General features: G+C 42.8%; 1 protein-coding gene across 1 annotated transcript; it reads left to right on the top strand.

The window, feature by feature from the left end:
• The first annotated feature begins 7148 nt into the window (after positions 1 to 7148).
• On the top strand, positions 7149 to 12291 carry kcna2b (potassium voltage-gated channel, shaker-related subfamily, member 2b). Its single transcript, XM_084015704.1, has 3 exons — positions 7149 to 7403; positions 8215 to 8364; positions 9102 to 12291. Exon 3 carries the CDS (start codon positions 9209 to 9211, stop codon positions 10709 to 10711), a length of 1503 nt encoding a protein of 500 aa, XP_083871830.1. The 5' UTR covers positions 7149 to 7403; positions 8215 to 8364; positions 9102 to 9208; the 3' UTR covers positions 10712 to 12291.
• The last annotated feature ends 9274 nt before the right edge of the window (positions 12292 to 21565 follow it).

Genomic DNA, 21565 nt, shown 5'->3' with positions numbered 1-21565 from the left:
AGAGGTGCCACAGTCTGTTTTCACTCAATTACTGAGAGAATGGAAGTAATATATGTCTGGGAGAATATCTAGGTCAAATTACAGACCTCATTAGCCGATGTGTGTGTGTGTGTGTGTGTGTCTGTGTGTGTGTGTGTGTGTGTGTGTGTGTGTGTGTGTGTGTGTGTGTGTGTGTGTGTGTGTGTGTGTGTACAGTACGTTTTGATCATGTCATGATGAGAGACATTTGAAACCACCCTCCCTGTGCGGATGGAACATTGCAGTTGATCCACTTGTTTTTTGTAGAATTAGCAACCTATTCAGTTTGTATTTAATTATTCAGCAGGATAGAGTTTAAATAAGGTAACCGAGTCTAGAGGACACTAAATCAAATGATTGCAGTGCTTTGCGTGATTCTGTGCATGATTGTTCAAATTGTGGAAGGTAATCTGAGCATTAGTATCCAAAAATATACTGTTGAGACATGGGAAATATGCCTGATTAACGTTTCCATGCCAAGCCGCACACAGTGACCGTCTTTTCATAGTGGACCACAGCGTTTGGCTTGCAGCCCTTGAGACGGCTGGTTACAGGAAAACAGACGCGTGTAACAGAAGTCTCCACTGTAGTTGTGCCGAAGAGACAGAACAAGGAAACCCCTCTGTCACACTGCATCTATTTGTGAACATGGATCCAACAGAAGGATCATATTAAAAATGTCTGTTTGAGAACTGCAGCATCACCATGAGGTTTGTATTTGGTTTGGAAAAGAGAGGCTGATTCCTAAATTTGAAGAGAACTGTGTTGCCAACATCAGGCAGCTCCCTGAACTGGACAGCTAGCCTTAAAGAGAAGTGAAGTGTGTGTAAGTCCAGTGGAAAACTTCATATCATCTTTCTTCTACAGGAGGTAAATATTAACATTCTAACAGAGGTTTACAGCCATCACACTGTCACCCTGTGTATGAGCAAGTGTGCTTTATTGCTCCAGCTCGCCCACCAGCCATAACTCTGCCACCTCTCTTTGCGCTTGTGTGTCTGTGAGTATCAAACTGCCTTTCTTTAAGGCATATTGGAATAGTTTTAGACTAAATACTCCCGATGTTTATCAGAACGCAATTATGGCCAATTATTATCCTCGTCTAAACTATTTCTCTTTCTGGCTCTGTGCCTGTCACTTCTTTGTCTTTCTACGGCTTTAAACAGGTTAGTGAAAGATATTTGCCTTTGAGATCACAATAGGATGACATCAAAGCTCACAACCGCCCATGGCGTTACACCAGTAAATCTCCATAGCAACAGGGGGGTTTTCGGCAAGATGAAGAGAATGGCCATATAGGACAGATTCAGCCATCTACATGTGCATAAACCTATCTGTATGGATATATGTGTACACAGCATGTATGTGTATGTGTGAAAAGGGTGGGCGTTAGGAGTGTACCTGTGTCATTTTGTTTGATTCTCTGTGGTTTTGTGTGTGTGTGTGTGTGTGTGTGTGTATGTGTGTGTGTGTGTGTGTGAGTGTGTGTGCTTGTGTGTGTGCTTGTGTGTGTGTGTGGCAGAGGAGCAACATATTGCACAACGAGATTTACCATCTCTAGGAAAATGGAATGACTTAATGACTTTAAACCTCTAATAAATGTTTTTTTTTTTTTTGTTGGGGGGCACTTAGGGGCAGCAGAAATAAGGTGTGGCCACAACATCGATCATCACTTTTAAGTTGATAAATTAGCATATTTACACATCCAGCAAGGAGCAATATTATCATTCATTCATTATTTTTCAGATGCGTTTGTGGACACCTGGTAATATTCATGTTTTTATTTCGTTTTTTGGTCTCTACCAGCTGCTTTTGAAACTAGCTACCACTTTAGCTGCTACATGCTCCAACTTTTTTTCACCAGCTGTTTGCTAATTGTCTGTCTGCCATTGTTGCTGAGCCATGCCAAAACATCAACTTGAGTGAAGCCAAAAAGTAAAGTCAAACTTTTGTCTCAAGCTGAGGGACCTGCTGATGAAGAGGATTCTCTGTAGGTTCATGATCAAACTCTTTACATGTTGTCTGACCTTCGACATAATGACAATAAAGCTACTACTATTGTCACATTGTTTTCACATTGTCATTTCATCGATTGTCAGTGTTGAAATATTGATTCTAGCTGCTTCAAAGGTGCGTGCATTGTTTCGTCTGTCCTCATCTAAACCAACGGGGTTCAAAGGCTTTCATGATAGAGGTGTCTTATGTTGCTTCAATTGTAAAGCTCTCCAAACCATCTTCTGATTAAATCAATAAAGTTGATTTGACTTCAATTGATTAAACAGCCTTTAGAAACCCTAGTAAGACCTTTTGAAATTGACATGAAACAACAAACTTGTTTTATCCTTCACACCTGCCACTACTACATCCTTTGTTGAGACTTTCGGTTATGTGATATTTCCATGTTCAGCAGCCGAGCCATACCATTGGCAGCTGGGAAGGATTGTTGCTAAGGGTGATTATGCTGTTGCTACAGCTTCTGATGGTTTCTGAAAGCTAATTGGCTGATCCAGCTCCTGTTTCCAGCCTCAAGCACAGGGGACAGGATGGGACTCCCCAGCCATGTATTGTATGTAAACACACAAAACAAAACCTCAGACATATACACACAAAAGCATGGCACAAAAACAAAACAACCAAACCAACATCTGCAGCATATTTGGACCCAGATATTAAGACACGTTAGATTGTTTTGTTGAAAGGGGTGATCTGCTGCCAGTCATCTGCAGTCAAAACTAGCATATGGTGTAGAAGGTGATGGTGTGAAACAGAGCGATGCTGCTGCTCTACTGCATGACTCATCACTCGGCCACTCTGACCTTTATCTGTAAGCTCGCTCCCGTTTTCTTATACGTGCATTTACTGACATCATCCCAACCCTTTCCTCCCTTTTCTTTCCTCCCATGCACCCTCTGTTCCCTCGCACCATCCCCATCATCACTCTGAGGTCAGGTGTTGCCTTTCCGAAGGGATGTATCCGACACGGTGTTGCTGTCACACACACACACACACACACACACACACTATGGACAGAATGGTAACAGACTCCGGTTCATAGACGTTAAGCGTTGATTTGACTGAACTGACTAGTGAGGCAGCACTTGAATGCCGCTTGCTGGGGGAGATTTCTGCACTGTCACTGCACATGCAATGCATATTTCAAAGCATTCTGCTGAGCCTCATTGTAAAGGAGATCTCTGCACATGGCATACATATCCCGCTGTCTATTTACTTGTGGAGTTATCATTAATATACTCTCCAGTTTCCTCCCTAAGGAAAGCTACACCTCCAGACCAGTTAGGTCATTGACTTTTTTCCCCTTGTTTTTCGAAGGCTGTGAGAGTAGAACAACATAAAGTGAAACCACATCCAGAATCAATAGTGGAGTACTCTACTCTGAAGGTGAGGACATATCTCATCATGAAAGCAGTGATCATCATCAGCTCGGCTGCTCTCAACAGGCAGGTAGAACACTTCCAAGGTTAATCTCTAAACATAGAGGCAGACATACAGGGGGAGAGAGGAGGGAGGGTAGAAAATGAAGACGCAAGAAGCGTGAAGGGTTCAACATAAGCTGATTTAGTAATTACGATGGCTCATCGCCATGGAAGCATAGAAGGAGGAATTCCTTGTGTTCACAGTGAATTTAAAGTTTAGGTGTTATAGTGTGAATTAAAGCGTAACGGAGACAAAGTTTTCTTGGATTTATAAAGAAACATGGAGTCAGTATGACTTTGTCTAAATGTGTGTGTTCTGGTGGTTAGTGCATGCACATGTCACTACAGTAGTTTATAACATCTGTGAGTGCATGAATGTGTTGTAAGTGAGAGGTCGCCTGCTGCAGCACCCACAGAGGTCATCCAGGTCAGAGCTCCTCCCCTGCAGTCTGCTGTCATACGTTGTACTCACGCTTTCACTTTCACATATTCTGCTGCATAGACAAGGGTGGAGATTTAAGGTGTGCAGGTGCCTCACACACTGACACACACACTGATCTCACAGTATATCTCAGCTAAGGTATTTTGGATTGTAGTGACACGCTGAATGTGATGAATCAAAACAAATTCATTCTGAATAAATGAATAAATTGAATGTTCCTATTTTATGGAACAGATGATTATGTTCACATTGTGCAGTTCTGGGAACTTCCTGCTCCTGTTACCCTAACCACCATTATTTCATTCACATTTCTGTCCAGACATTTTGGGGACCCCTCGGCTAGGCATTTGCCCAGCCACTACGGTGCACCAGCTGGCACAAAAGAACAAAAGTTTTATACAGAGTAAAGGTGCTTGGATGTGGTTACAGGAGTCATGTGGCATCGTTGGTTGGAAAGCATTCTTAAGTTTCTCTATGAGGTTCCATCTGGTCTGCTCGGCTGAACCCGAAACAGAATCGATGGTCCCATCCTGCTGAGACTTGGCACAACCTGAAGGTGAGAGGCACCTGCTGACAGAATGGAGGATCTAAAGTGGCTGGGGGATTAATGGCTGTGGGTCAGCTGTGTGCAAGAAACATCAGATTGTTAGTAGCCTGTATACTATAAATCAAGGGTTTTCAAAGTCTAACACAAAGGGCCCTCCCTAAGACAAAATAAACTAAACTATGACCAAACAACCCCATTTATATTGTATAATATGCATGTAAATCCATTCACAATATTGTTTCTTAGTTCTTAGTTCAACAGGTAGCATGTTATAATGCTTTTTTATATTCTATATTTCTTTTGGCAGCTTTAAATGTTTGCTGCATTAGCCATTCCTCTTAAGCTACAGCATTCACTCGATTACTTTAATACTGAAGAAAAAGTAAAATAAATTGATGATTCTCAGGCAATTTCTGGAGTTTCAAGGAGTTACTTTTTTCTATGATTTCTCAGTGGATTTATTCGTCATGGATTTTGGAGCATAATGGTATCACCAGAAAGTGTAGGTCACCCTGAAGCTATAGTAAGTGGGTTCAGATTCGACTCTGGGAAGGAGTAGGCCTACAAATTTATACAACTTTCTTTTAACATGCAATTGTCAGGCTTCAAGGGTTTCAAAGTGCCTTAATTGCCAACATTAGTTTTGTGTTATTGGAATATGTGTCAATGTAATTACAACTTTCCCTGGACTATTCTCTTAAAAGTATCAGATATATTGCATTTACAGCATCTGCAAAACATTCAATGGTGGTGTTTTTATTATTTTTATTTTTTTATTGTTGTGTTCTCTGTTTCCTCCCAGAAGGTCTGGGTAGCAGCAGAAGACATGGTTCGGGAATGATGGGTTGAATTGTGGACCAGCTATAATATGGTTGAGGGATCATTATTGTATAGTAGGACATGTATAGAAAAACACGTTTTTAAGGAAATGGAAAGGAAATTCTAACAATGTATTCAAATTGCACTTTTGAATTAGAATTAAATGAAAAATTGTAATTCAATTCAACTAAAAAAAACTTGTCCTTGTGGGGCAATTGTGTGCACAGCCATCAGAGGATGTGACTCACCTTTCCCTATAATCCCAATTATCGATGATTGCTCTGAATGTGGTTGTGAATCATCACACTACTGACACCAAGCATTGGATATTTGTGGCTGGACTCTTAACCGCCCTCCATTTAGTATTGGACGCTCTTCCTTTACATTCACAGATGATGAATATTTAAGAGTTCCAAACCATCAATCAGTGTGCTTATTTAAAAGTGTCAATAGCTCATTGAGACCTTCAGCTCTGTGCAGAGTGGCCCCTGCTGCAGTCCCTTTGGGGCCATGTCATCATCTTCATCAGTATTTTGACACTTTGATTGGAGAAGGGTTGCATATTATGTTCAACCTGTCCTTGGGCTGTAGAGAAGCAAGAAGAACACATGGGGGAGGGCATGTGGAATTCCATATTCTTAAGGGAGTTGTGTCTCTTTTTCTTTCAGGCATTTCCCACTCCCTGCCTGAAGATCTCTGGGTTTCCCCTGGCCCACTTACAAGCAGCAGAGGAAAGGAGGGCAGGGAAAACTGTATGCAGAAAAATGTCACTGTATAGTTAATTTGACTGTATCATCTGTATTTGTGGTTACCATAAATGTCATCTACTTTGGTGATTGCATTAACAGTTATAAGTGTCAGTCCAGTGCTATAGTTCTAGTAATTATTGGACTGTGATACAGTATGCTGGTCTGTAAATTATTACAGCACAATCAGTGACATGTGACAAACTGTGTTCTGCATACCTCACGGGTCGGCAGACCTACAGAGTTCAACTTATGGACTATACAATCATAATGTCTCTGCAAACCAACAAAACCAAGCCAAAGCCAGACACATTCTAACAGCTATTCAAATCTTGCACACACTCAAGCGCTCAAACCAGGGCCGGCCCGAGGCATATGTTGACTAAGCATCTGCTTGGGGCCCCCTGGCCACCAGGGGGTCCCCCAATCGTCTGTGGAGATTTTTAGGCTTAATCTGAATCTGAACACATTTAGGTATTGCCATTCTCCAGCTGGCTGTTCCCAAAATGCACCCGAACGCAGGAAATCACATCTACCAAATTCAGACTCTTCAGGGGGAGGAGCCCAAGACCCCCCTCCCCATTTGCCCCCACTTTTGCACAAATAGGGTGGGGGATGGGGTCTTTATGCATTTGTGCCCAGGAGGACAGTAGTTCATAATCCATCACTGTATTAATACATTTTATAATGAAACATTATAGTGTGACATTTGTGTCAATAATCTTCAAGTACAGGTAACTCCCCCGTGGTGGGAGGGGGGCCCCAAATCAAATTCTGCTTCGGGCCACCAAAAGGCTTGGGCCGGACCTGCCTCAAACCATAAAGATATAGGGAAAGTATGATCAAATTACCCATTTGGATGAGTAGAATATAGTTCAGGAAGGGAATTTGGTGTTCAGAGGAAGACATTTGTTCCTTCTCTATTTATTTTTATTTTTTTTCAAATTCCTCACTGAAAGTAATTAAAGAACATGATATAGTTCGTATACTTTTTGTTGATTTTCTTTCCATCTTTGGGCTGCATCACGTGGGCCTGTTTGTGTTGGAAACCGTTACCGCCCTTTGGTTGGCGATGCTTCCCCTTTAACGTGGACGACAGGAGTGTGGGGAAGGGGGGAGCGCGCAGAGAGATGGGGCGAGGCGCGCTTCAAGCTCTTAATATGCGCTGCGGTGCCCGACTGCAGCCCACGCATCTCAAGTATGGTGAATTATGGTGAAATATGAGAGACGTGGGGAGGAGACGGCTGCTCAAAAACACTTGGTCGTGATGAGATGACACATCCGCCGGACAGATTAGGCATATAAAAGGAAGAAGGACAGATATGAAGGAATGGAACCACGAGGCACCTTTTAAGAGGAGACAAACACACATGCGTCTGCGCACCAAGAGAACCAGGGTGAATTCCTGCATGTCATGATGTGAAATATATGCTGTAGACCAACAGATAACGCTGTGCTGCTTTTGTTTAATGCATGGAGTCTATCGTGGCTGCCCATGATCCACACACTGGGAGGACTGCAAATGGCTTGAGCATGTCTGGCACCTGCCACTCCAAACTCACTCACCCGCAACTAACAACGCTGTCATTTCATGTTTGGACATGCCCGTGCATGAACGTGGCTGCTTTGTCTCACATTTATGGAAAGCAATATAGTTTTGCACTTATGAAAAACGCCCTCGGGGGACTGCGTTATTCCATGGAATGGATTGTGAATGCAAGCCTCTATTTGTTTCTAATGTGCATCATCGGTGTATTCATATGGATATTCCCCATCAGAAAAAAACAGGGTGGAGATTACGCGGAGATAAAATAAGAGAATAACATTGTAGCGAGGACGGGATACGGACATGGAGATCAAACAGGTGATTTAGTTGTTCCGATCTGCTGAAGTATGGGTGCCGCCTACTAACACTGGCAGTAAACGCAACCTTTCCCAATAAATCAGCGCAGAGATCGGAGGATTACCTTCGCTGCTGTTGCATGCCGTAGCGTATTGTTTTGAAGATGCGGCGTCATATTTTGCTGATGCCAAGCATTTTAACATAGCTCACTTTATTCCCACCGCAACATCACCCCCCCCCCCCTTCAACCTGTAGCCATAGCTGCATCAAAACATGTAGCCTATCTGCTGGTCACGGAGGCCAAGGAGATCACTCCCGCATCCTCACGCCTTGTCCCCCTCTCCCCACTCCCCACGCCGCTGCAGAGCCGCCTGCTTCGGACGATACGGAGGGCAGACAGGCGTTACTTTGACCGCGGGGCCTGACTTTTGCTCGGACATTAAAGCTGGGCCCGTTACGCATCACCACCGATGGCCAAACTGTAAGCAAGTCTGACAAGCGCCGTTCCACTATAGGTAGGACTTTTTCTTTTCATCAGGATTGATGTATTGTTGCTTTAACTACCAAATGACACATTTGTGACTGTGTCTCTAAAATATGAAGTATCCAAAAATCGTATAGGCTATATCATGTTGCTGTGCTATGAAGTTTGAATGCTATAGTCATAAAACAGCTCTGCAGCAATGCAGTGAACTGTGTCAAACATATGTTTTTATATTATACTGACAATGTGGTGAGTGACTTGATTAGGTTTTTCTGGGCATTGGGAGGGAATGCTGGTCACATCACACATACGGAGAAGGGGAAATTCATCTCAGAGATTGGATGGAGCACTCAGCATATAATCAGATTTGTTGGTTGTAATTGCAGCCTGTGAGAGCTGATACAGGATTACTGGCTGGCATATTGATCCTGCAGTGTGCTCATATGAGGGAGAACTCATAACCTGATACGCATAGACACAACGGAGCCAATGTGCTGAAGTGCCCACCCCCTCCCCCCCTTGCTATTTTCAACTGCCCTTCTCCTGTCCATTTGCAGGAAGGTCTTGAAATAACACAACATTTATGGGAATTACTGCCAATTTTAGTCAGTTATATGATAGATGTAATGTTAAAGATACTTGTAAAAATGTATACCAGTGGATTCAAGTTGTTGCATGCACTAAATGAATAAATCACAACATGGAACACGTGGCTACATCATTAATATTGTATTCTTCCTCTGCTTTCTATCCTGTTGCTCTTCACAGGCAGGTCTTCCTGTACATGAACCCGAGGGTGTGTGGAACATTTATCTCCTTGTGGCCCGACGTGGTCCCACCCTGTCTGAAACCTGCAGGTCCCATCTTCCTCCGGCATGACGGTTGCTACCAGCGACCCTGTGGATGAAGCCGCAGCACATCCAGGTCAGCATCATGACCAGTATGACCCAGAGCTGGATCATGAGTGCTGCGAGAGGGTCGTTATCAACATCTCAGGCTTGCGCTTTGAGACGCAGCTCAAGACCCTCTCCCAGTTTCCAGAGACACTGCTGGGGGACCCCAAGAAGAGGATGAGGTATTTCGATCCTCTCCGGAACGAGTACTTTTTTGACCGGAATCGACCAAGTTTTGATGCTATTCTTTATTATTACCAATCAGGAGGGAGGCTGCGCCGGCCTGTTAATGTGACACTGGATATTTTCTCTGAGGAGATCCGGTTCTATGAGCTGGGTGAAGAGGCTATGGAGATCTTCAGGGAGGATGAAGGTTTCATAAAGGAAGAGGAGCGGCCTCTGCCGGAGAATGAGTTTCAGAGACAAGTGTGGTTGCTGTTTGAGTATCCAGAGAGTTCAGGTCCCGCACGCATCATTGCCATCATCTCTGTCATGGTCATACTTATCTCCATTGTCAGCTTCTGCCTGGAAACATTGCCAATTTTCCGAAATGATGAGGAGGAGATATACAATTATCCATTCCAGTCCATGTCCAATGCCACCTCTACATATGACAGCTCAGCCTATTATAAAGACCCTTTCTTCATCGTGGAGACCCTCTGTATCATCTGGTTCTCGTTTGAGTTCCTAGTTAGGTTCTTTGCCTGTCCCAGTAAAGCTGGGTTTTTTGGGAACATCATGAACATCATTGACATTGTGGCAATCATCCCCTACTTCATAACCCTGGGCACAGAGCTAGCAGAGAGGCCAGAGGATGGCCAAGCAGGCCAACAGGCTATGTCTTTGGCTATTCTCCGTGTCATTCGTCTAGTCAGGGTGTTTCGTATCTTTAAACTCTCACGTCACTCTAAGGGGCTCCAGATCTTGGGCCAGACCCTGAAGGCCAGCATGCGTGAGCTGGGCCTTCTCATTTTCTTCCTGTTCATCGGTGTGATCCTCTTCTCCAGTGCTGTCTACTTCGCAGAAGCAGATGAACCAAATTCCCAGTTCAGCAGCATTCCTGAGGCCTTTTGGTGGGCAGTCGTTTCCATGACCACTGTGGGCTATGGAGACATGGTCCCAACAACCATTGGAGGAAAGATTGTGGGGTCTCTCTGTGCCATTGCCGGGGTGCTGACTATCGCCCTGCCTGTACCTGTTATCGTGTCAAACTTCAACTACTTCTACCACAGAGAGACGGAGGGCGAGGAACAGGCACAGTACCTGAATATCCCAAGTGTGCCTAAAGCAAGCTCGGCTGACGATCTGAAGAAGAGTGTTCGGAGCGGCAGTGGGTCCACTCTCAGTAAATCTGACTATGTGGAGATCCAGGAGGCTGTGAACCACAGCACTGAGGACTTCAGACCAGAGGGTGTGAAAACAGGAAACTGTACCCTGGCCAACACTAACTATGTAAACATCACTAAGATGCGTACAGATGTATAATGAGCTACTGCCGATGGTTGACTTCAGCTGGGCTCACCAATTGGAGGATAAAGGCTCCATTTGTTGACCAACATATGGTCCCCAGTATGAGAGTCCAGAGCAGACGTGTGGCATTAACTTGGAGAAATGTTTCATGTTCTCCCACATCTTATGGACCCATCAGTGCATAACATAGTGAGGACAATATTAGGACATTGTGAGTGTCTGCATGGAGTTAGTCTTACCTATGTGACAGTAGTCATCCTGCTCGCAACAGTAGCCAAATAGTAGCCTAGCCAATAATAACCAATATTAACAGTGTAAAGGGACCACTCATTTCTACTTTCTTGCTCAAACTGCCACTAGGAGAAGACGCACAATAACAACGATTTAGGCGTTAACATTTATTTCCAAATGTAACTTAACTTATGATTAAAACAGGCCATATTATCAGCATTCATGAGCAACTCTAAGCTGCTGCTCTAACTGCCAAGGTCTCCTGACTCAGAGAAAAGCTCAATCACCAAGATCACAGCTGTTCTGTCAGGGGAAAACTGAAGTGCACAATAAAGAGTGAGAGAGAGAGAGATACTAATACGCCTTTGGCCAAATGGTCATTTGTTGCTTTCTCCATCAGAGACAAAAGCCTGAGTGCACTAGCATCTCCTAGCCCTCACTAGATACTGTCTAGTCAAAGATAGTCTTCTTCTGGAGAGATCCGAGATGACAGTGCTGTGCTGTAATTCTGGACTACAATAGCACACCTTTTTTTTCAGCCATTTCTCTTCCATGAAGCCCAAGTGGATTTACAGTACGTACACTTTCTCCAAGACTCTGCCTTTTTTGTTTCCAGCCAGTCCAGGTTGGACGGAAGAAATATCTCACTAGATAGAGTGGGTGTTTATTTATTTATGTGTTTTCATTTGATGTATGCTTTTTAAGTATTGTGATATATGTGTGCTTTCCCACCACAGATACATGATGGAGAAAGATAGTGATTATTTTCTCTGCAGAGTTCTGAGCGAGTGCCTATTTCTCCATCCTATTAACTTTACATTTAAGTGTCTGTTTCGCCGCCGTAACAGGCCTACAGTGAGAAGTGTTCGTTGGACACCACTGCCCAGCATAAATGTTGCTCTTCTTGACTTCATAGCATTCCATGTGTGTAGAGATAGTTCAAATAACATTAAGGGGAGTGCAATTTAAGCTTTTTCATTTTTGTCAAAAAGCTAGTTTCAACCAACCTCAAAGTTTTTTGGCAGCAAAGTTAACTAATTTTATGTATAAGGCTTTTTTCATGGTATTAACACTAAAATAATAGCAAGAAGCAATGTCAGCGTTTACAGTGGAAAGACCTCAGTTCTGTTTGATTTCAAGTAAAAACAGAGGAATTGTGTTTAGACTTTAAGTCTGAAGTCTTTTTGTTGATTCATGAGTAAGTTTTTTTGTATATGGTGGAAAAACTAATGCAGCATGTTTTTTTCTGGCAGTGTCACCACATATAGCCAGTTTGTAAGACTGCCACTATATAAATATTACAATACTTCCATCAGTCTATAGGTCAGTCACCATTGTGTTAGCAATAGTGACTTAACAGTTATTTATTTAAATGAAACTCTTCCAGATTGCCACTTTAAGTCTATGGCTTGCTTGACATCCAGCAGCTCGTATGGGTATTATTAATTGCTCATACCTAATAATACTGATAAATTATTTCAGCATGTCGTGGACTCTTTCCTGTCAACGTATCTGCCGAAACAATTGGTCAAAATGAGTTAACTTTGCCTGCCTCTGGAACAAGTAAAGTGTTGGTAGCTCAATTATTAGCTCACAGAACACAAATGTTCTTCCATCTGGAATTATTTATCTTGAGTTGTAAAAGAGATATATAGATATTCTTTTCTTAGTATTTCTTTTTTAGTTTTGATACTAATGCAGTTTGCACAATCATTCCATTGTTGCATTTTCCCCATTTAATTCCGGACCGGACTGTGGGCCCTAGTTTCGTAGACCGCCGTGCCGACGGGGTGTGTCCGCCTGGACTTTGCAAGTTTCGTGCACCGCGCAGGCTCGCGCAGGCACACCTCCCGTCTCGCCCACCGGCGCAAGTGGGAAAGAGGGAGGAGAAGAAGGCGTGAGTGGGAGACGAGGAGGAGACGAGGCGTGGACTGGGATTAACACAGCCGATTCAGATCTTCACCAATCAAATGAGCTCCTCTCCTCACCTTTAATGCGTTAGGGGAGGTTCAGTGCAAGTTCCGTCACTTGACAACCAGATGACAGAAGCAGCGCCGCCGCTCCTACCACGCGCATCACGCGCTGTGCGCGCGTATCATAATAATAACAATGCCGATATTATAAAAACAGGAGAGAGAGAGGGAGATGTTTTGGTCCGAGAGGCTGAGTTTCCGTTACGCGTGCCATCCGCCTTTGATCTGACGTCAGATGTGACGGGACAATCTATATAGATATAAATTCACGTGTTGATTCAATGAGTTGCATTAAATAGTGTTTGTTGTGATTATTTATTGCATTTAAATGTGCCTGGAACTGTGGAAACCTGCCTGTGAGGTCTCGGTGACGTGTGCGCACTGCGCGCCGTCAGCCAAACTTCCACTCCGCCAGCTGTGATTCGCATTGAATGAATGGACTTTATTTACGCCTTGCGCCTTGCGCCGAAAGTAGACGAGGTTGGAGCTGGCGAGCTTTCAGCGCAGTCTCGGCGAGGCTTTTTGCCACGAAACTTCCGCTACGCCAAGCTGAATCTGTGACGCCTCCCCCTGCTGCACCGCCACACCCATCTTGGCGCAGGCGATCCACCAAACTGCCAAACTGACGGTGCGCAAGGCTGCGCGGGTCGAAACTTGCATTGCGCCAGCTCCGCCACCCTGCGCCGCCCTGCGCTGCGCCACGAAACTAGGGCCCTGTGTGTCCTTCAAACAGATGCTATTCCACTATTGTAGTGCTGCATGTCCTCTGAAGTATTCATTGTAGCATGAATTAGTATGAATAATACTTAAAAAGCAAATTGACATCAATATAATCCTATATCTCTGCTGCCGCTATCTGCAATAATGTATGCTTTAGAAGCACGTGTCATGCTTTCCATATGCACCTTCTTGCCATTGTTATCTGAAATATTGCCGAGTCACAATCCATGTGAAGTGTTTACCCAGAGAGGTAATGCTGTGAATGGAAGAAGAAAGTGACAGCCGGCAAATGTGAGAGGAAACAAGGAAGGTTTGAGAGGATATGAGTCCACATCCACACTGACTCCAGAACAGTGATAGCTTAACATATGATCCACAGACGTTACCTAAAGCTTTACATTCTTTGTTGTCAGTTGCAGTCAAAGCCCAGTAAATGTGTCTCATAGTGAAAGCACAGCAACAGCTACAATCTGCTGCCAGCCAGGTTACACAGAGTCAAGCAGTCAGTCAGGGCGAGGTTTTTCTTTTTCCCCGCCAAGTGGATGATAGTGCTCCAAGGGACTGTCTGTCTGCGCTTATCTCTCATATATAGGCTCATCACGTCCAGTGTGCATTGATGTCTATGCACGAGTCTGTCTGTGTGTGTGAGTAGAGAGACAAAGAGATCGTGAGAAATAGAGATCTTCTACATAAACACATTGTGGTAGCAGTTATCAGACACCCTGCATTTCTTGACCCCAGGTCAGGTGCTCTGTATATTTTATCCCATCCTCCCACAATGTTTACAGTCTGTGTGTATATGTTCAACACACGCGTGTCGTATATTAAACAAAGGCAACTGAAAGGAATGTCCAACCGCACTCAGTGGAGATGAGATCTATAAGCGTGTGTTGACTCATGAGATCAGCAGCAGTATCTCAGTTCCTTGGGATTGAAGGAAAGAGGAAAGGTTGGGAAGGAAGATAGGATCATGAAAGGAAGACCCTCTATGCTGTTTTTTCTGGTGTGTACTTGCATCTTTCTAAACTATTCGTGTGTGCTGGAACACCTGTGTGACTTTACGTGGCTTGAAAGCTTCGTCTGGACTTCTGTCGTTTCCACTCTTGGTACCAAGCACACTATTGAAGGGACACTTCGTCAAGACAAAACCTCCTGTCCTGGAGAAACCGTCGGGACAGCACATCAGGATCATCTGAACCAAGGAAAACACATCTTTGCTGTACTCTAGTGACAAGAGAACAATTGAACACACAGCTGGTGTATAAACCCTGCCTGTGATGGTCTGTCAGGACAGACAACTATCGAACTATGAAGTAAATGGTCTTAAACCCACCTCTGGTGGTGAATGCACGTAGCCATGTAAACAATGTATCTAAGATTTACAGCTGCTTTACAATGATGTCTTAAAATGCCTAAAGCTTTAGCTTTAACACAAGCTTCTACCATGTACAGATTCCTGTGTAGCAGGGAATCGGAAGTGTTTGCTTGCTGAATTAATCCAAGAAACTAAAGTTAGTAAGGTAATTCTGTCTTAGGTTTAATAGGGATACATATAGAAATTGAAAAGGAAATATAATTTCTATGAGGACTTTAACTTATTTGTGTCATCAGACACTGTGTAAATGTGATTTCTTTCCACTCTTTTTCTATTTGAATGTTATCGTTGGCTCACCTTTGACCCTCACATGGTGCAGGGGATTAGGTTTGACTTAAATACACACGGAGGCCTTGGTCAAATAGATTCTGTCTATACTGTCTTAATACATACGGGGGTAACCCAGACAACATCCTCTTAGTTGATTTCTTCTACCTTCTTCGACTATTTACCATTTTGCTTTTTGTCACAAATACTGTATGTGTGTATGATATTTAAATAATCCTCAGAATCTTCACTAGTTGTCTTTAGCTTTTGCTGTCTCTACCCAGGTATCTGTATACAACCTTTCTATTTTCTGTCATTGGAAGGAAAGATACTGAACCAAGAAGCAAGTTGTCCACTGTTACATACAAAGGAAATATGGATCTGAACGCTTGCCATGCCTTTCATGAGGACATAGAGAAAATCATTGTACATTATAAACCTATTCTGGATGATAATGGATTTCATGATAATATCAATAATAACATATTTATGATAACCTCAAGCTTCTGTTGTGTCTTTCTCATGTGATGTAAAGGACATTTTAGGACGATTTAGGCAAAAAGATGACTATATTTGGTTTTCCTCATAACGATATATTGTCATGCCAGCCCAAATCATCATGGTTTTCCCCATAACAATACACTTTGCATGAGCGTCTGTTTACATGAAATACAAAGCTATACACTGCCATGTGTTAAAACATGGCAAAGTCACCAAAGCATGCACTTTGTAACACACGATTCTTCTTCGGTGCTCTTAAAGCTATATAAAAAGAAAGAAAACCTAAAAGGCCCATATATTATGCAAAATTATGAAAGCATCACTCGGGCAGCCACTCTTGTGTTCCATTACAAAAGGAATATTTGAATGAACAAATCAACATCCTTCAAATGTTTTCTGTCCCACTTCTCTCCTTAAGTGAACCTTGTGCTCGGAGAAAGTGTCTATTTATAAAAGCAGCGAGAGAACCAGCGAAGAAGAGAACGGAGAGCCAAAACGCTCTTGACTCCTGAGTTCAAAGTAGAGTGGGACATGTAAAACATTCTTTACATTATCACCACTTCATAGTCGAACCCTTCCCCTAGCAGCTGGAAATGGTTTTTTTTCTCCCCTTATTGTCTTTACCTTCTGCTCATATCCCTGCTGCTTCACTTTGATCCTGCTTTCCCTCTCTATTGTTTGCCCATCTCATATTTCCTTTCCCACACATTTCTCTCTTGTGTTTATCTCTCACCATCTCTACCTCTCCACCAGTACTAAGCAGCAAAGTAATGCACCAAGGGCCGATGTGATTCCCCTCTCAGACATATATTAGGAGTATAATGCTCCCTTAGGGCCATCTCAGTTGGCTTGGTTCCGGTATGTCAGCTAAGGACAGTAGCCAGGCATCCTTCCAGACAACTGATGGGTATTGATCCGTTGATTGCTGTTTGATTAGCTATGTATTAAACAGAAGCTTGGCTCAAGTTCTCTTTGAGCCAGCCAGACAGCCGATATTCACACTTTATCACACATCTGTGGGGTTTTCCGTCTTACAATCGTCGTTGGGTCGTTGTTGCTAGTTTTCTATCAGTGACATCATCATGGACACACTGTCATTCACTACTGTGTGGTCACTTTTATATGTGGCAGGAGCAGTGATGGCCCAGGCTGGCTTGCCAAAGTGGTCTCATTAGACCGTCTCCATGTGCTTAACCCTGACCACTTAGTTTCTCTTAGAAACTAATGTACGAGTTATAAGTGAGACCCTTCATCACCTCAAATCACTGTGCATATGAGCATAGATAATCTGGAAACTGAGCCATGCGTTCTTTGGGTTTGTTCATCAAGAACAGGTACATATCAGAACTGTCTGTTGGGGGGTAAAATACTTAAGGTGCTTCACAGGACATTGTTGAAATACTTTGAGTTGTCGACAAGACTAAAGTGCTTTAGAAATGCTTTTTTTTTACGTTTATTAAATCATTTCAATTGGACAGGAGAAAATAATAAGATGAATATATTCCCACCCAGCAATTTTGAAGGCCACAAGTGTACTTGTTTGTATGTTGTATGAGGTGTAACCCAATAGAGCAGGGGTTCCCAAACTTTTCAGCCCGCGACCCCCAAAATAACGGTGCCAGAGACTGGAGACCCCCACTACCCTAGGAGGTAAGAAAGCGTACAGAACAGCCTGACAACCATGATAAGATTGTAACAATTTACTATCAGATAAGAGCAGAATATCTCAGTCAGAGTCATCTCCATGTAACGAGTGAACATTATGGCTTTCATGTGCAAACTTAATTTTGACATAAAACTTTAATTTCCATGTAACCAGAAGAACATTTCAGTCAAAGTAATGAAAATGATCTTGCGATCCCCCTCTGTGTCTCACGACCCCCGGGGGGGCCCGACCTCCTCTTTGGGAACCCCTGAAAAAAAAAGACCTGTGATTGCCTCACATGCTATTTTCCAATTGCAGAATGAGTTGATTTATAACCTAATACACAGCCCAGTTAATGGCCTGTCAACTTAAGCCTTTTTTATAGCAACCTTGCATTAGGAAAACCTGAATGGAGGAGGGGAAGCCCTTTTTCATCACACCTGTCCCAACTGTGGAAGCCCCTTATATTACCCCTTTATTAATGGCAGACACACCAGGTTTACCCTCTGTTTATAGGGAATAGCTTTAATCAGCCAAAGGGACTGTGTACATTGCAGTTTATAGTCATTGTAAGAGTGGAAAAAAGGAGAGAGGGGATCAGGAGTCCGGTTAGACTGGACGTATGAGCAAAGGAGGACAACACTGGGGAGTTTCAGCCTGTCAGTGTGTTTAATGAGCTGAGCTGATTTATGAGCATGGCCTATATTCTGTAGGCTGCTCTCCATCCTATACCTTAATTTACAGCCAAACACTGCATGGCAAGGGTCTTCAATGGTCTTAACGGATAAGTTGTATTTATAGTATGGAATAGCTGTATGAAACGAGTTGTGTTTAAAAAGGTGACATCTCTCATATTATTTGAAGATGTTCACATAAACCAAATGACATAGAGTGAATCATTTGTATATAGCATTTCAATCTTTTATTTCATCTTATTTCTGCAGTTGATTTGCAGTTAGTCCAGTATAAAGAAGACAACTCATGTATAGACAGATGTGGAGCATGCAGAACATAGATTTCCTATAAAAACAAAGGAAATCTACTGACATTTATCTACTGACTTATTATTTATTCTAAACTAAATAAATCATAACAAAAGCACCCATATTCATATCGCTTTCCCAGGCTAAATCTATCACCTCTGCTGTTGTTCATCCACCACCACGATGTCCTGTCGGTTAGCCATCATCAGTTTATCAGTCTGGATCTGGAAGTCTCAGGATCTTGTCATTCTCAACTACCTTTGGATGTGTCTCCATGTTCATATCGTACACCCTGCTGTTGTGTGCTGGACTGTCTCAGGGGCACAGCCTGCACCTGGGGTCCTGTCTGGTGTGGTAGACCCTCTATTGATCTCGTGCTCAGTGTCTGTACTTGTTGCCGTGATGAGTGCCTCTGTGCTGTCCTTCAGACCAGCCTTCTCCAGCCTCTGGTATGATTTCTCCATATCAGCCACTTCTTATACATGTTTCTTGTACATGGCATGCAGTGGCTTGTCCTTTCATGATGGATCCCCCTCTTCCTCCTCCTCCTCCTCATCCTCTGCTTTCTGCTGTCTGAGATATTTACTTAGCAGCTCGTCATTTGGGGCCATCTTCCTGATGTTCTCCTGTGTATATAGAATATATATGTGTATAGAATATACAGGTTAAAGGGTCCTGAGATCACAGTTATAATAAATACAATTGAATTGATTTTGAAGTGTTGAAACAGACATTTTGACAATCTAAATGGTTCGCATGCAACGTTTTTAACAATCAACAGTGATGTATTGACAGTCCTTGAGTGAGAAGTTCAACAGCTTCATCCTTCCTCTGCAGCCGGCACAATTCTCACGCATGCATGTTTCAAAAATGGGGAGTCAGTCAGTCAGTCACTCAGTCAGTCAGTCAGTCAGTCAGTCAGTCAGTCAGTCAGTCAGTAAGCCCATGAGACGAATATAGGCCGGTCCTCGGGTCCAGCAAAAATGTGTGGTTAAATGTAATAATAGCCACTACAATGAGGAAACAGGCAAATGATACCCATCCTATCCTCTGTGTACCTCCTCAGACTCATTGCACACAGACATGATATGGGTGCTTAAAATATCCCACCTGCATTAATAATTCATAAACTCAAAAAAAAAAACCCACATTGTACAACCTCTCCTGGTCTCCATTTTCCTTTTTAGCCTCTCCCTCATTCTTCGGTCCTGCTTGGTGTTCAGTATTTGCCAGGTTCAAGTTTGCTTTATTGTGTGAATTATTTTCTACCCACAAGAATGCTGTTAATTTGCAGATGGGGTCCAACAGGCTTGCTGGACATGTTTTTGTTCTTCGTGCCTCTTGGTATATCGATCAAGTATGCAACAGAATTGGTTGACATAATGGAGTGGTGATTGGAGCTTAGCCTAAATATAGCTATTTTTGATTTATATTTAGCATTATAGTAGCCTTCCATGCCAGGAAGTCAAACTGTGATTTGACTGGAGAGTATCAGACATGTCACCTTCCACCTGCTACATAAAGACCCGCTTTTCACCACCAAACATAGACGAGGAAGCATAAAATGCCACCAATCAACGTTGAAGCTCAATAAAGATTTCAGTAGGCACTGGCTTGTTATTCTCATGATGTAAAAGCAAACCTAGAATAACAGTAAAATATCTCCCTGGAGTCCTTTCTCTTCCCCCTCGTCCACTTTGTCTTTGAAGTTGTCTACCCCTACTCTCTTTGGCCTAGTTTTGTGACTCCAATGGGAGCAAGAGATCAGGCCCGTTGAGACACACAGTCTAGGCTTTGTGGAACAAGACGGCGCTACACATGAATATGGATTAAGGCGATGGAAACATGCATTAAACAGACAACATTAGCCAGACTTGTGTGGCTGTGTACAGTCTGTAAAAAATAACAGCGAGGCACATGTTGTGGAGTATGTCTGATATATGAAAAAGTTGCATGTAAAACCGAGAACATTTACCTAAATGGATGGGGCTATAGATTAGAAGGTCAAATATGTATGGATTAAAAAAATAACTGTATTTGAGACTAAAATACATTTTAGAGAACATTAAAACATAGTAAAAACATATTTGATAAGAAAATACAATTATGGAACCTGCTCTCTTCATTTCAGATTCAAACCATTTTGATACCTTTGTTTAAAAAAGGGGCAAAGGGGAATAAAATTGTTTTGGACAAAAGTAGATGGAACCCATCACAATCAAGCTGTTTTCATTAACACTGACATGAGACAGGTCGCATTTACAAACTCAACAAATCTGACCGAAAACTTGGACTGGAGAATAAACAAAGTGCACTACCATCAGAAGCCTGTAGAGGGAAGCCTCTACGCGCTGTGATGCTCCTCCATACTCCGTGTGTAGTCAGACAGGAGCCAGACAGCGGCATCCTCTCCCCAGCCTGAAGATCCTGCAGTTTCCAGGGGTCAGCCAGTGGACGCATTTGTGCCAGACACATCCATTTAAACAGTGATGATGGCAGATTAATGACAGTAAGCAAAGCACTGAATCACTCTTAATCAACCATGGGAGTTTACCCTTTTGACCGGCACGGCCCATATTAAATGCAATGTCGCTACTACTAATATATACCAATATATGAATATTGAAAATGTTATTGGTCAGTGTAATTGTTGCTTCGGGCTATTCATGAAAACATCTGAGGGACACACTCCACAATCCTCCTTCTGTGCAGTTCTGCAATGCAAATCAAGGGTTTATCTAGTCTTTTACAGGGGAAATGGATTTCAGCCATCAAACGTCGGTTTACAAGTCTGTATAGGCTATGTGAAAAGAAATTGTGAATCTATAAATCAAATATATTTTTGTAACAACACAATAATGGAATTAGCTTATTTTCTTAGTAGGACACGACAACCAGTGAAGAAGTCCAGCTAGTAAGTCTCTTCTGTTGAACAAGAGTTACTGTCATGTTAACGTTTAGACACATTAAAGCTTAGAACCTGATGATGTAAATGTGTCTTAAAATGATAGCGTATCTAATTCCTCTCTCCATTAGATAAGCTGCAGGTCTATGAATGTACTTTAATTACAGTTATTGTCCTGTAGATTGGTTCAATCAGAGTGTTTCTACTCAGTCATGTTTCTGTCATAAAGTACAGTAGAATAAAGGCCACAGTGACATCTGACAGTCTAA

The sequence above is a fragment of the Eutrigla gurnardus genome, assembly GCF_963514095.1.
Source record: "Eutrigla gurnardus genome assembly, chromosome: 8".
Classification (NCBI taxonomy): domain Eukaryota; kingdom Metazoa; phylum Chordata; class Actinopteri; order Perciformes; family Triglidae; genus Eutrigla; species Eutrigla gurnardus.
The sequence above is the reverse complement of the archived record's forward strand: the minus strand, read 5'-3'. Positions and strand labels throughout refer to the sequence as shown.